Here is a 15,775-nt window from a genome sequence, read left to right on the forward strand (position 1 = left end):
TGGCATGGATAAGGCGTGTTCAAGTACACTAATACACATGATTAAATCTGTGGTAAAATATGTCTGAATTGTGATTTATTGCCTTCCCTGTGAATGATTGTTGACAGTTAAGTGCTTACATTTTATTTCACATTAAAAATACACTAATGATAAAGACACTAAGATAAATGCAAAATTAAACAGAAAAAAAACAACATTAAAAGCCCTTTAGGAAAACTATTTTTAGAGAAAAGCAGTTTGTTATAACTGAAATGAATAGGAATGAGCTTTCTTTCAAATGACAATGTAATATTAACTGGGGCTAAAGCAAAATTCATACATCAAGATGTTAAATAAGTAAATAAATAAATAAATAGGCAACTTGCTGACCATAAAAATAAAAAATTGCGTTCCTGACGCATCGTTCATTATAACAAAACTGAAATGCGGAGGGCCGGTGTGGCAGCTTCTTTACATATATTTCTTGTATGTCTTTGGTGTGAGTCTTTCTGCAAAGCAAATCTTTGGCCTCGCCTCCATTTCCCTTTTCCCTCCTGAAGATTTATCCCCCACAGCCGTGGAGCTGGGAGGCCCCTGCTGACCTCCACCACCCGCTTCCACCTGGAGTCTCTACCAAGTGCTGTTTATTTCTGTGCACTGGTCACTCATTTCCCCCAGTAAAATGGAACATTTAGTTTGTACTTGATTTGTTTATTAGTTTTAAAAGCATAAGTTTTGTCCCCATCCTGTCTTCTGCTGTGTATTTCTGATGTAGCGCCTTGCTTGCTCTGCGTCGTGCTTGAGCTCAGTGAAGTTGCTCTTTTGGACTGTTGAAAAATATCAGAAGGTTTCAAAGAAATATATATATATATATACTGCTCAAAAAATAAAGGGAACATTTCACTTTAATTTTGTGTGTGGCTCCAAATTCAGGCCTCCATTGGTTAATAAATTTGATTTCCATTGATGATTTTTGTGTGATTTTGTTGTCAGCACATTCAACTTTGTACAGAACAAAGTATTCAATGAGAATATTTCATTCATTCAGATCTAGGATGTGTTATTTGAGTGTTCCCTTTATTTTTTTGAGCTATGTATATATAAAAAAAAAAAAAATTCCCCTCTCACCCTCCGTGGGTGGTCTCTTTCATCCTCTGAGCTCGGGTCCTCTACCAGAGGCCTGGGAGCTTGAGGGTTCTGCGCAGTATCTTGGCTGTGCCTAGAACTGCACATTTCTGGACTGAGATGTCTGATGTTGTTCCTGGGATATATATATATATATATATATATATATATATATATATATATATATATATATATATATATATATAATTTGTCGTGGAAGCAAGGGTCTTTAAACTGAAAGCACAACTCTAGACTGCCAATAATAATTTGATGGGCATTGTGAAGAAACAATGGTACTTAAGACTTCCCTTGAACAATATTTCTGAGCCCACCTATTTGATTAAAATCTATAAATATAGAATTTATCAAATATAATGGTAATCTCTGTTTTTTTCCTTTTTAGATCAAATGGCTATTCTGACAATTTTCTCTACATGATTATTACTGCAATTAAGAGCACTTTTATTATTATTATTATTTTATTATTATTATTTATAGCATATTATTAAATTACTGGAATGAACTGATTCACTTTAAGTATGAAATTAAATTTTACAACTCCTTTCCAAAAATGTTCTAAATATCCACAAGCCAACAAATCCACACGGTGTCTGCTTGGCCACTTGGCCTTTAGCATTTCAGTTGGTTCTGCATCTATTTCTGACAATGGCATCTAAAATTTTAGCAAATGAGAACATAAGTCACGTTCCTTCCCAAGTTGCCGTATTTTATTGTGCATTTATTGCAGACAGACTATGACATTACACATAACTTCCCGAACTCCTATCCTGGCTGCCACCTTTAGGTTTTAACGCCATCAGTCAATCTCAAAATTGTTCACAACAACAACAAAAAAAAAAAAAGATAAAGCACGCTAATGTCTTGTTAAATCGATGATCAAGGCTCCGACTGCACATTAAGACGCTTAAACATATTAAATCCAACTACCCAGAGACGGCACTCCTGGGCACGGCGGTTTATTTTCTGTTGTTATATGGCTGTAGGGACCGAAAACAACAAATTAGCCCCATACACTAACAAACACATCACTTATTTAACAGTCCTTGCTAATTAGCTGAATTAAAGTCGAATGTGGAATAGAGGAGCCCCCGAGGTAGTTTATCACACACTGTTTGATTGGTATTCTGTTCGAACTTGCACAGTATTTGACAGGACCAATAAACTGAAACAACTTCCCCAGTCTTTTTCAACTCCTTCACTAAATGAATCATTCATTTCTCATCCACTTGACCCAATTTAAACTAAATAAAGAACCATAAGAGAGGGACCAGACGTTCAGATGTGCATGGAGGTATTTACTGCTCACCTATTTGTAAACCTAGATTTAATTTTGTTTTGACACAACTTTTCTTTTTATGCTCGTCCTACATTTAAATGTTTACCGAATTAAACTTAGGGCTTTAAAACAAATAGCAAATCATAATATCATATTAATTAGGGTCAGGTAAAGGTAAGGTAATTTTATTTATATAGCACATTTTCAGCAACAATGCAATTGAAAGTTGCTGAATAAAATAACAAAAGCAAAGCAAGAGAGAAATAAAAGTGTAAAAAGCTTGCTAAAAGGTAAAAGTATATTTATATCAGTTCCCCATGTTTAGGAAGAATAAGAAATTATTAACTAGTCGGGGTTTTCCTGGATTCTTGATCTGATAAAACTAGATGTTTCTCCATGTTTGGTAAGATTAGTGAAGCATAAAACTAAAAGTTGATCCTTGTTTGATACCATAAAGTAGAAGGTAAAGAAAATACAATATATTAAAGTGACAGATAAAAGTGATCGAACCCTCTTGCTCTGGCTAACAAAAACACAACAACAACCTGAAAACAGAAAATACTGACATTATGTGTGAGCGTCAAGTCTAGACAAAAAAAAAAAAAAGAAAAAAATTGAAAACTGTTGGTGTGGCAGGTGTCACGTAATGGCACCAAACGACAAGGTTGAGCTGAACTCTGTTTTTAGGGCCCATCAGAACGTCTGTCTGGAGGCTCTGATGATGATGAGCCATCAGTCCAGCTCATTATTACCTGACTAATTACAGTGGCTACCTCAGGCTGGCAGCCCTGTGCCTGTATTGATAATCAAAGTGAAATTAAACTATTAACTGAATTAATGGTGCACTGGTGCATGTTGTGTCAGCATGATGTGTGTGTGTGTGTGTGTGTGTGGTCTTGCATCTGATACAGTGTAAGGGCCATTTTTGTAACACGTGCTACGTAGTGGGGACCGACGGCCCCTTATGGGGCCCATAAGAGGACGTGCTGCTTTTGGGGATATGGGTAAAGCTTAGGACTAGGTTTTTAATTGCGTTTGGGTTAGATTTAGGGTTAGGCATGAACTAGTAATGGTTAGGTTTAGAGTCAGGTTAAAGCATTAGAAATGAATGAAAGTCTATGTAAATTTATTGTGACGATAAAAAGACATCCTCTGCATAGTTTGCATTTTTTGTTCTTTTATTAGTTCATATATTGAATCAAATTGGTTTATCTATGGATAGAAATAGAAAATTAAACCAATAGGAACAATTATGTTTCTAGTTTATTTCTGTATTTGCAAAATGTTTAAATTTCTATTATTGTGAAGTTGTGCAACACAAAAACGAGGCAAAAACTCTGAATGCAGACAGTTGCACTGGTACAATAGTAACTATCCGATCTAAGGGACAGATGTGCAACAGCACTGTAATAATTCTCTATCAAAACAATTTTACAATAATTCCCAGGATATTCTAATCAGATTCCCACGGTGGAAACATTGTGCTGACATGACTAAATTAGTAACAGTCGGTATTTCATAACAGCTGCCCAAGAATCGAATATCAAAGGATTTGTTGAACGTTGAATACCTTAAAATTAATTGGGTTTTTGACAAACTTAAGCCACATTAAGCTACATCAATTGCTCGTTTTCGGACCCCGGCTCCATTTGCAAAGCACTTCAAACCGCTCCGTTTCTTTGTTCGTTCAGATAAGGACCGGAGCAGCAAAGCAGTCGTTCCGCCGCCATCGCTCTCGAGCTGCCGTGGCGCAGCCAGTGTCCTGCCAGTTTACGCTCAACAAGAAATTGTTCTAAATGAATTTCTCCCTTGTTAATTCCTTCTTGATGTCTTTGCTCACAAACATCGTTTTATTGTGGCCGAATTCCCAGCGCAGCTGCTGTCACTCACAAGCTTTAATGATTTTACCAGAAAGGCACGAGGGAAGTTCTGACTGAAAAGTGGTCCATGTGGAACACTTTATGCACATTAATTACACACGGACTGATGTTCTCACGCCTTTATCTCTGACAACGTGGTAGAAATTTAGCTTACAGCTAATGGAGGAAAGAAAAAGATTACATCTACATGGGGGCTTTATTAAAGTATGTTGGATATCGACTTAAGGATTGTCATTTTCAAAAGATGCTTTTAATCTGACAAACAGGCCTCATTGGGCAGCATATTCTAACTGTATGCTCAATCACTTTTGAAGCTCTATAACTTTGGTGTTTCTGTTTAATTAAACCACGATTGTTTCAGCACATCAGCCAACAAAATCTTCAGTTTTGCAAATCAAAGGCGTCAGTGCTGTTATTTTGGCTACGTTCCTGTACAAGGGAAAACGAGGTGGTGCAGACTGCAGGAGGCTCCTACTGCGGTTCTTTTTTTTCCACCCAGTCACAACACGATTAGTACAGCAAGACATTTTTCCCAACTAAGTGAAATAATCTGTCAGTGGAGCAAGTTCATTGTCATCAACATTAAGGGATTATTCACTTAACAAGCTCCTATATGGTGCTGAAAAGTTACTTGTGAGTCGGTTTTGTCTTATTGAAGTGTACTAAGATATTTTCACGAGAAACTAGTGCAAATATTTTGTATTTTTGTTTTTGCAGGGTAAAACGTTTATACAGTTTTATCGTTCAATGGAAATGATTTGTATTCGGTAGATTTTTTTTTTTTTTTATCTCCTACAAACTGTACAATCGATGTAACTCTGTTTTTTTAGTTGGTAACTCCAACCCATAAGCTAGTTATTACTCAATAAAGTATGATTTGTCATCCACATGTTACACATTTGGCGCATGTCAAATGTGTAACAAATGGACAAATGTGGCTTCAGGTCTGTTCATGCACACAGAGCAGGAATCAAGATGTTATCCGTTGCATTGTGGAGTCAATTTTAACAAACTGGAAGGACAACACACCACTACTGGAAACATGCAGTTTTAAAAAGACAATGGCGGTTTTACACTATAGTTTCATTTTTGTCAAATGTGTGTGTATAAACGCACAGGCAGGACTTCTTTCACACCTTTGGACTTTTAGTGGTCAATGCTTATTTGCATCTTGTGTTTTTTGGTTTTGTTTTTGCTTTTCAAACTCACATGTGCACAATATACTTGCCAAGCAGTTCATTTTTTTGCATTTTTGACCCTTGTCGCAGAAGTCCCTCCCCCCGCCCCACGACGCTCCAAAATAGAGTCCAGACAGGTTTGACATTTAAAACAAAAAAGCATAAGCAGGCTGCAAAATAATAAATATTCATCCATAGCAAAACAACATCACTAAGTATGAGAAAAGGGAAAGTGAAGAGGATGGAAAAGGCGAGGGAAAGTAAGGATTTCTCAATTTCAACGGATCAACGAGTTTTCAAATTGAACACTATTCTCGTTTAAAATTCAGACGGGAATCCGGCGAGATATTAGTACGGGGAAATCAAGAGGGAAATTGGGTCACCTGTGAGCTGCTCATTTTATGCAGTCAAAACAAATAAGTAATTTAAAAAAGGAAAACGAGGAGGGGAGAGAGAAGAGAATTATAATGAAAAAGAAAAAAAACATATGTCAGACACAACGAAACAGGAGAAGACGAAACAAAACCCTTCAAGTAGACGGATGCACCAAGTAGGGTCAGCGAACCCGCACAGCTTTTGGACCGTAGTTCATGAAACTAAAACGGGCTCAATCAGTGTGGAGAAGAGTGGAGGTTAAAGTCTTGGCTGCTGTTATATCATTTAGGTTTAAAGCGAATGGCTTTTTTGTGGACACACTTTAAAAAAAGAAAATAATGCAGACTGGTTCCCAAGTTTGTTGGGTTTGCAGAACAGAGGGAATCAGGTGTGAATGGGCGGCAGTGGCTGCAATTTCAAACGCCGTTTGTTTTACAAAGTAATTGGATATCGACTGAAGTGACTGCAGTATCCAAAGAAAAGAAGAAACGGAGAAAATACTTAAGGAGAAAGTTTGCTCCGCCCTGGCTAAAATTAATGTCGAGCTTCACCATCAAATGGTAAAGAGGTAAAATGTTTTTATACAGTATATTTTAAACATAAGCCTAATTTTCTGAATTTCAAGTTATTTTTGCCCCAATATGGGCAAATATTTTTGATTTTTTTTCTGGCCTTTCTTAAAAAGTTGAGAGTTTTTGCATTATTTGTTAGGGGATTTGGGTTAGAAATGGATTCATACGCGAGCCAAGGTTACATAAAGCTTGGAAAAAGGCGACTCTTTTCAACTTTCAGGCAGCAGCAGCAGTACTAGTCTTTTTTAAAGAGAAATTTCAAGGTAATTTATTTGATACACAAATAAAGACCTTACAGAACATTGAATCCTTTGCCTTGGTAAAGTTCGGTCAGTCGTTTGCTCTTCCAATCTGCAACACAAACACGATTCAGCCTGATTTTTGTACGAGTAGCCCAGAAATTCTCAGTACAGATGAACTTTGTCAAAGTTTCTCTCTTAGAATCTGGTGAAATAAAAATGTAATAGTTTGATAAAGATTTCCAGGTACCACTTAGCACCATTTACCAACGGTCATCAATCACTGGTAAATGATTCCTCAAGTAATTTAAGGAATTACTTGATCACAAAGTTGAAATAAAAGGACACCAATCCAGATTCCCACTGAATATGTGGATGTCTTATCCATATCCATATTAAATAGGCAAAGTTTAGATGGATTTTTTACAGAGCAACAATTGAAATATCATTTCCTTTTAGTGATCCTCAAATCCTGCAGTGGGACCTTCGAGTAAAGATGGTGACTGGAGTTTGAAACAAAATGACAAAAGACTTAAAACTTTGACTTCTAGTTGACTGTTTGTAATAGTTTATATCTCATGTAATGAAGAGTGAAAGGAACCTGAGCAGAAAAAATGTGCTTGATTATTAGCTCGTCACGTTTATGGGGTGCTGATCACTCATAGAGTGTTGTACTTCCTTCTGGAAGATATTGACGGGGGTTTTGTTTCCCAAAAAAATGATGCCTTTGGCAATTTCTCTCTCTACATGTGGAATCAAGTGTTTAATAATTCAAACATTGCTGTACATGCAAATTAATGAATGGGTTTAAACACAGTTATTAAATGTTCTTGTGGTAATTTAGGCCTCAGGACAAAATATACACGTTTTTTTTTTTAAAATCTCCTTATAATGGTGTATAGTTAGAATGGGGATTTTACTACATGTTAAACTGTGAAACGTGTCCAAGGAGAAGCTTTTTAGCAACTATTTATGTGTGCCAGGCAGACATCATGTTTCATTGTGCTTAATTAACTTTTCACCTACGTTTTAATGGAAGCTGTACTGCCTCGTTTCAGTAAAGGCAGTAAATATTTAGATGTTCCTCTTTCCTCTGTCTCCTGCCCTCTACAGGACAGTCCACTGATTCTCCAGTCAGACAGAAACGTGACGGTCAACGCTAGAAATGATCAGGGACAACTGACTGGTCAGCTCACCGTGGGTAAGACACACTTGTCACACACACACACACTCCTCACATGCTGTTTTCCCTCTAAATGAGGTTCAGCTCACCTGTTGTTTTTTTTTGTGTGTTTTTTTGTTAAAACATTAAAATTTAAAGTATTCTTCTAGTTGAAAGTTAAATGCTTCCCCCTCCATTTTGACAGTGAAGCTATCTATTGTCATTAGCTATCCAGCTCACTTTTTTTTCTTTTTATAAAATCATGCTTTCAAGGCAAGCTTCTATGGTGTATTACACTTATTTTAGTGACCTTACTACATCTTTTTAATGCATCATGTATTTTCACATTTGTTACGTTATGCAAAAATGTGTAGTTGTTGCACATTTTCGCATCAAAAATGCAAACTTGTGTTGATGCAAGTATCTTTAACTTTGGGGAATTTTCCTCGTCTGCATTTTCATTTTTGCTTTGACTTCTGACCAGTGCAGGGAAATCTCCTTCCCAAGTTTAAGTCTTAACATTTTCTGAACAAAAAAAAAGTAGATCCAAATATTTTTGAGCTTTAGATGTGACAAGAGGGCTAATGTGAATTGTGCAAATAAAGATAAAAATGGTAAACCCTGATCAATGACTGTTTTGCAAAGCATCAGTGAACCTGTAGTACGGATGGCCATTTCTAGAAACAACACGTGTATATTTCGCTCTCTTGGACATAAAGTTCTCTGCTTCACCGAAACACTTTTAGATTTAAGGTTCTGATGTGACTTGCTGTACATTTTCAAAACTTGACTCACTGAACACGTTGGAGAAATCATTATAAACAAAATAATCATGTCAAAAATGCCCTCGAACAGATGGTTGTTTTGTTTGTTGTTGTTGTTTTGTAGTAAAACATATCTTTGCTCAAACCAGACTGTAGCTGTTGGCCACACATAAACATCAAATCTCGCAGAAAAGGAGAGCTACAATAACAGTCTGACAGCCAGGTGACATGAATGGTGTTTTCTGTTTCCGGAACCGAAATTTTCATTTTGATGTAAACATGACAAACCATGAATAGCCGCTCTATTACCATCGGCAGGCCAGACGCTGTATATAGTTTTTCTCTTACGCAAGTTTTGAAATCCCTTATAGCTCACTACTCGCTAAAGCCTCTTCTCTCTGCAAGAAAAGTATTCCAGCTCTTGTGTGTGTGCCTTAAGCATTATGTGCTTTCTCTGCAGACACTAGAGCTAGTCTGTTTTTTAAAAGTATTGGGCCTGGCAGTCGGCTTCAGTCGACCGTGTTTCACTAGTTGTGGCTTATTGAGATTCTGTTTTAACTTTAACAGAATAGATTTGAATTCATATTTGCAAGGAAGCAAAACTTATGCACTCGCATAGCCGCACTTCAGCCTACATTTCAGTCAAAACCGGGCACGCAAGAAACTGTTTCATCAATAGCGAGCTGCAATGTGCAAACATCGTCAAACCTAAGCGCTGTGGAAAATTTTAGTAACTGGCTGACTGTATAAAATAGGACAAGATGAATCCTCTTGTGGAGTTTCATCTTTCAGGCACCAGAAATCCCCTTGGCTTCTTGATCTCATCCCGCTGCTTTCCCCCCCTTTCCCCTGTTGCTCTTGTGCTGACTCAGCACCAGAATTAACACAAACGCACTGAAAGACAGGAGGAACCGCACATGTTCTCCATTCGCCATCGACGCTCTCAAAGGGAGGTTCAAAAAAATCCTCAAAGAAAGACGGCGATTTCTCCTCCCCAGAAAACCTCACGCGCTCGGAGGAGAGAGAAGTTCCACCTTATTAGCATTCATGACTTGAAACCCACCAGAGGACCAACTTTCTTTAGCTTGTACAAGAGATACTGGACCATTTCAATTAGTAGCACGGATAGATGAAATGCCCGCAAGTGCTTGCTTTTGTACATTGGCGGTGAATACCAAAGGAGAGGAGGCACAATGTGACTGCTGCCCAATTCCCTCAGCAGTCTGTGTTTTTCTTTAAAGAAAAAAAAGAAAATGGCCAAACATGGACATACAGCTTACATAGCAATAATTTATTAGAATACCGACTGTGTTATCTCTAATTTCACTAATACAGTTTCTGTCCTCATTCAATCATATTCCATATATAAATTATAATCTACAATCTAAGAATGTCCAGATTAGGATTTTGCTCCCAGATACCAATCTGAGTCTTTTACTACTCTTAAAGGTACAGTATGTAACCTTTTAATTTAATAATTATTAGTTGTTTATTTTTTTAACAGATTTTTTAAAGATTTGTCCGTATGTTCTGACAGCATAATTTGAAACAGAAACAACCAATTGGAGCCATGAGGATGGTCTTGGCGCTCTCAGTCATGCCTGTGTACATGTTGCTCAGACCCTTCCCCTGCTCTCTGCTAGGCTAGTTTACCACTTCTGACATAAATGACACTTCGGCCACCGATGACGGCGGACAAATAGTTTTTCTGTAAAGTTAAGTTGTTTCTTTGCCTTTAGCACATTGAGGAGCGCATACACAAGCACGATTGACAGATCTTCCTCCTGGTGATGATTGGTGAAGGAGAAAAAATAGCTTGTTTTGGTCTTTATTCCAGGTCATATGGCTCATTTTATACTGTCCTGCCATGGTGACAGTTTTTCTTAGTGAAAATGTCACGATCAGACAGCGGGGAAATAGGGGAGTTGTCCCGTTAGACCATCAGTTCCCGAAACCACACACACAAAAAAATAATTTTAAAAGCACACACAAGGTCAGATTAAAAAATACAAATGATCCCAAAAGAGTGTCGAGCTAAAATAATTTTGTTCAGTCTATCGTAATTCACATGCTACAAAATGAAAACGGAGGTTCAAACCAGCAACCCATGATTTACAGGACAAACTCCTACCTCAAGAGCCATCATCGCCCCTACTTAACTTGCATAATGTTATGCAAAATTTAATATAACACTGGTTATATTTTCTTCTAGGGATGAAAAATATACCATAACATTTAATGTCCAAGCCAATTTCCTCTGAAGTCCAAAAACTTTTCTCCAAAAGTTAAGTTAGATTGTTGTTAAAGAAATCTGAGCGAAACACAAAAACAGAGCTTGATCCAACTAATAGGGACCGGACAAAACAACAAGCAACATTTGCGTACCACCATCTTTACTAAGGTGGCTGGTGATGAAATGAACGCAGCTCTGGAAATTAGACTCTCGAAAGCAAAGAGGCAAACATAACGAGGCAGCCCTACAAAAGAGCGCAGCAGGCGCTTCTCGCAGAAACCAAAACTTAAAAAAACAAATCAACACAACCAAATAAAACAAAGACTGATGCATGAAAACATCCCAGTGAAAGACAAAAAATAAAAAATAAAAAACACACGACTCATAAACACACAGGGCCTTCACACCTTGAGAAAAAAAAAAGAAGGCAAAAGAAAAGTCGTTTTGGCCTTTTCAAAGTGAACAACAGCCTGCATGTCAATGATGCAACAGCAGGAAACAAGAGGGTCACTGCCTGATTTGACGTGTTTTTACCTGCCAAAGAGCAGAGCAGGCCCTCTGCTGCTCCACACCAACCCTTCATGTCACCTTAAGGTGTTTTTTAGACTACTAAAAAAAAACAAAAAAACAAACGAGGACAGAGGTTTGAAATGGTAGAGAAGAGAAACACCTGAGACAATGGTGGAAACTGCACCACCAAGCATGTTCCAGTTCAACTTATGACTTTGCCACAGGTAGGAAAGCAAGATTCATGTGCTTAGCACAGAAATTATTTATTTGGGGTTGATTACAGCCATTAATAAAGTAAGGGAGGGGAGAATAAGACGGGGCGAAAGATGAATGAGCATCATTTTCTTTCCACATTAATCAGCAACATGCCTGTGATCTCGGGGCTCTGCGAGGCTTCGAAAGATGAAATGCTGCAAATGCTGATAAGACATGTAGTTTCTGTTATATGGTCTGTATATCCACACGTCTTAAGCAACTAACACTCAAACAGCTATGGAGATATTCAAAATATTACAATACAATTTAGAAAGGCTCACTTAAAGAACCAAATTCCCTCGTTTTTATTAATTTCAGCTGTTCAGATGAAGAGCCACTTCAAATGTTCCTCTATGTAAACATTACTGCAATATTTCTGTTCAGAGTTACTCATACATTTCCCTACATGAATAAAACGATCTTTTTGTTTTGACTGTTTTCTCGTCGGTGAAAGTTTTGACATCGCAGCAACGATGTTGATCAATCCAGCTTGTAGTGAGTTCTGTTATTTGTCCTGATCAATGGGTGATTGGGTTTTGGTTTAATTTTGTGTTCATTCTGTTATTATCTACTGCAGTTCATTTCTCTGTGTTCTTTGATGTGGTTCAGTCACATTTTACTTCATCTCTTACTTATTCTTGGGTTTTGTGCATTTTCACAACAAACACAACCACACCACCACCTCGTGGTGCTTATTTGCTTGGTCATGCACTGATGTGGGACGGCATCCTGCACTTCAATAGTAGCCAGTGTGCATGCATTAATCACTCTGGCATGAGCAGCACACCCAAGACGAGCTTTGTCCTTTCTTTTAATGAATATTAGAAAAGGGATCATTAGGCCCGAGCAGCTAAGCGCTGCGAGAGCCTATTGAAACTGTACTGTTTATTATTTTTTTTATTTACCCAAATGAATTGGCTTTTTGGGGGCTTTATCATATTCAAAAACTCACCAAACTTGGCGGGGGCATAGAGCCCGTGTAAAATTTATGTATTTTAAGGTCCCCGGAAAAATCGCAAAAGAAACGGCTCAAGGGCGCCACCTAGCAACTTTCAAAAGACCCTTTCCTATTCACTTACTTTATCGTAGAGACTTGAAATTTGGTACACTTGTAGAGCTCCCCAAAACACCCTGAATTTACAATTAATGTCATAGTGCAAGTATCACAGATTGTCGGCCATTTTGGATTGAAGTTCCGATTTTGACCCGATTTTGGGCGTTTGCAGGGTTCGGATTTGATCGAACTTGTCCTAGGGATTTCGATCAATCGGCTTCAAACTCGGTCAGATCGTTCATAAGGCATGGCCGATCCAAAGTTATCAAAACGGTGAGTTTTCGTGCATGCTGAAGGGGGGTTACCTGGGGTCAAAGTTCACCTAGTCGCCATGAAAAATAAAACGGTTATAACTTTTACAAAAAAACTCACAGCAGCACCAAACTTTCAGTGATTGATCATCATCGGGTCCCCTACAATACCCAATGGTCAAATGATGACGTCACTTAGGCCACGCCCCCTGAGAACAGGAAGTGTCATGTTTTACTGTGAACGGTCCTTATCTGACCCCTTTGACCTAATCAACATGAAACTGTGTCCACAGACAGAAGACATGTTGGTGTGTATTGGATTCCAACCCCATCTGGCTGGGATGTAGCAGGTGGGCGTGGCAGCGTGGCAAAGTGACCTTTAAGAACATGCCCATACTTATGGCTGTGAATTCCACAATTTTGGGTGCAGCTGCACCAAACTCACTAGGATGGATCTTGGTCCAACCCCGGACAGGAATCCAGTGCAATATTTGGTGGGCGTGGCCTAATGTCGCAACAGCGACCTCTAGCGTGTTTTAAATCATCAGCCCCAAGCCATGCTTTATCTCAGAATTATGAAACTTGGTACACATCTGTATCTTGTCAGGATGTACAAAAAAGTCTCTTGGAGCCATGGTCCAAACCCAACAGGAAGTCGGCCATTTTGGATGAAAGCCGCAATTTCCTATATTTCATAGATGTCACATCTGATTTAACTAGTCCCACACCTTTTGAGATACAGACTTCAAACTCACTCAGCAGAGACTTGAGACATTAAAGTTGAAAAGTTATCAACAGAATTCTCGTAGATCAAAGCATGTGGGCGTGGCTAAGCGTTAAACTTTGGCTTTGTGAAATGACACTTCTCACCAAAAACATTATCAGCCCCAAGCAATGCTTTAACCTAGAGTTATGAAACTTGGTACACATGTGTAACTCATCAGGATGTACAAAAAAGTCTCTTAGAGCCATTGTCCAAACCCAACAGGAAGTCGGCCATTTTGGATAAAAGCCGTAATATCCTCTTTTTCATAGACGTCGCATCTGATCTAGCTCCTCCTACAGCTTTCGACATACAGACTTCAAACTCAGTCAGCAGAGAGTTGAGACATTAAAGGTAAGAAGTTATCTCAGGAATTTTTGTATGTCAAACCATGTGGGCGTGGCTAACTCCCAAACTTTGACTATTCGCCATGAAACATGAATGTGAAATAACTTCCAAATGCCAGGTAACAGCTGCATCAGACTTTCTATATCTAATTATAGACCAGTCCTCATCACAGTTAGGTGGTCAATTGATAACATCACCTTAGCCCCACCCACTTCCGACAGGAAGTCACCTGTTTTTTCTACTGTATGTCTGACTTTTACACTCTAAAACATGTTGGTGTGTCATGGATTCCAACCCTGTGCAGACTGACATAAAATGAGATGATGATGAACTCTGTCAATACCTACTGACCCGTGTGGGTGTGGCAAAAATGGCTGTCCCTCGCCATATGAATACGATCGTCTCTTATTCACATACGCATCATCCGATTTGCACCAGACTTTTTATGAGTGACACTTGTGAACCTCTAAAGAGCCCAATACAGTTTAATTGCAATTTGACTCAACTGCGCCCCCTAGGTTAATCAAACAGCTGTATCTCCTTCCCACATGGCCCGATCTGCTCCAGATTTTGGGTGCATCGCCAGGGAACGCTGCCGAAGGCATCGAAGCGGATCGCGTGGAGGATGGAGCGCGAACGTCGGCGGTGGCCGGCGGGAGGCGGTGCTGGAACATCCGCGGTGGCTATAGGCTTGAGCGGCGCTTGGCTGCGAGGGCCGCTTGAGGCTCCGCGGAGCTTTAATATTAATATTGCATTGGTAAACTATACAAAACCCAAAAAGCATTGTAATGGACAAAAATGCTCAGAGGTTAAAGATGGAGAGTAATAAATAAGAAAAAGGTTCGTACAAAATCAGAGCTGCTTCATCTTTCCCATTTGAAAAAAAAAATTACATTTTCCAACCCCAGGCTTTTTGGTCTGCACAGTTTTCAGATTCATTTTTTTTTTCCTATCTCAGATGTCTGCTTCAGCAGAAGGCACGAATGTTTCTGACACTCAATCATTGCTGCCAACGTATTCCAGCGCTTTCGCAGCCCACTGCAAACTGTCAGCCCTGGTTGTGTTTAAAACTCACCACATGGTTTGAGGCGAGCTTGGACCTTCTGCATTTTTATGTAAAATCCACACAGTTTTAAATGTTTCTAGGTTTGCAGGGGAAAATGGTGAACTGTTGTTCTGACCTTGGGGGATATTATTTAGTCATGTTGGAGAGTGTATTATTCAGGACCTCAGACGGAGCAGAAAAGAAAAAATATTATTTAATATTACTGTCTCCTTCACGAAAAATAACTTTTCTCCGTTTATGTCGTTGCTTAGAATTATTTAATTGGACGATCAATTGTAAGTCAGCTAACAGGACGGCTGGGATCGTTCCTTTATTCCTGTGCTGAAACAAATACAGGAGCATCTCAATAAATTTGAACATAACCTAAAAATAAACAATGTTGGTAACTCGAGTCCAAAAGTAAAACCCAATAAGACAGAGGTGTATTTCAATCATTTATACTGTTGCACCATGAAGAGGGGAGTTTTATTTACAAATGTCAGACCCTTGAACAGTACCGACTGTACAGTATGCGCTCAGTACTTTGTCAAGTTCCTTCTTTCCTTAATTGCGGTAATTACAAACCGCAATTTGGCAGTGTGAGTCGGGTTTATTTGTGTAGCAGATTCCAGCGACAAAGCAGTTCAAAGTGCTTTACACCGTAAAAACATCGTACGGTCATCAATTATGAAACCAGCAGTAAACATTACATTTTGTCAAATGCCACCATTAAAGTGATCAAGCA

General features: G+C 38.7%; 1 protein-coding gene across 1 annotated transcript in view; it reads left to right on the plus strand.

The window, feature by feature from the left end:
- LOC106907229 (zeta-sarcoglycan-like) overlaps positions 1-15,775 on the plus strand; it is a 206,551-nt gene that overhangs the window by 118,393 nt on the left and 72,383 nt on the right. Inside the window, exon 4 of the mRNA XM_088009819.1 lies at positions 7,759-7,846. Coding sequence (XP_087865945.1) covers positions 7,759-7,846 — 88 coding nt within the window. The remainder of the gene's footprint in view (positions 1-7,758; positions 7,847-15,775) is intronic.

The sequence above is a fragment of the Poecilia mexicana genome, unplaced genomic scaffold (assembly GCF_051168715.1).
Source record: "Poecilia mexicana isolate PSO_F unplaced genomic scaffold, ASM5116871v1 scaffold_2, whole genome shotgun sequence".
In the NCBI taxonomy this organism is placed as follows: Eukaryota; Metazoa; Chordata; class Actinopteri; order Cyprinodontiformes; family Poeciliidae; genus Poecilia; species Poecilia mexicana.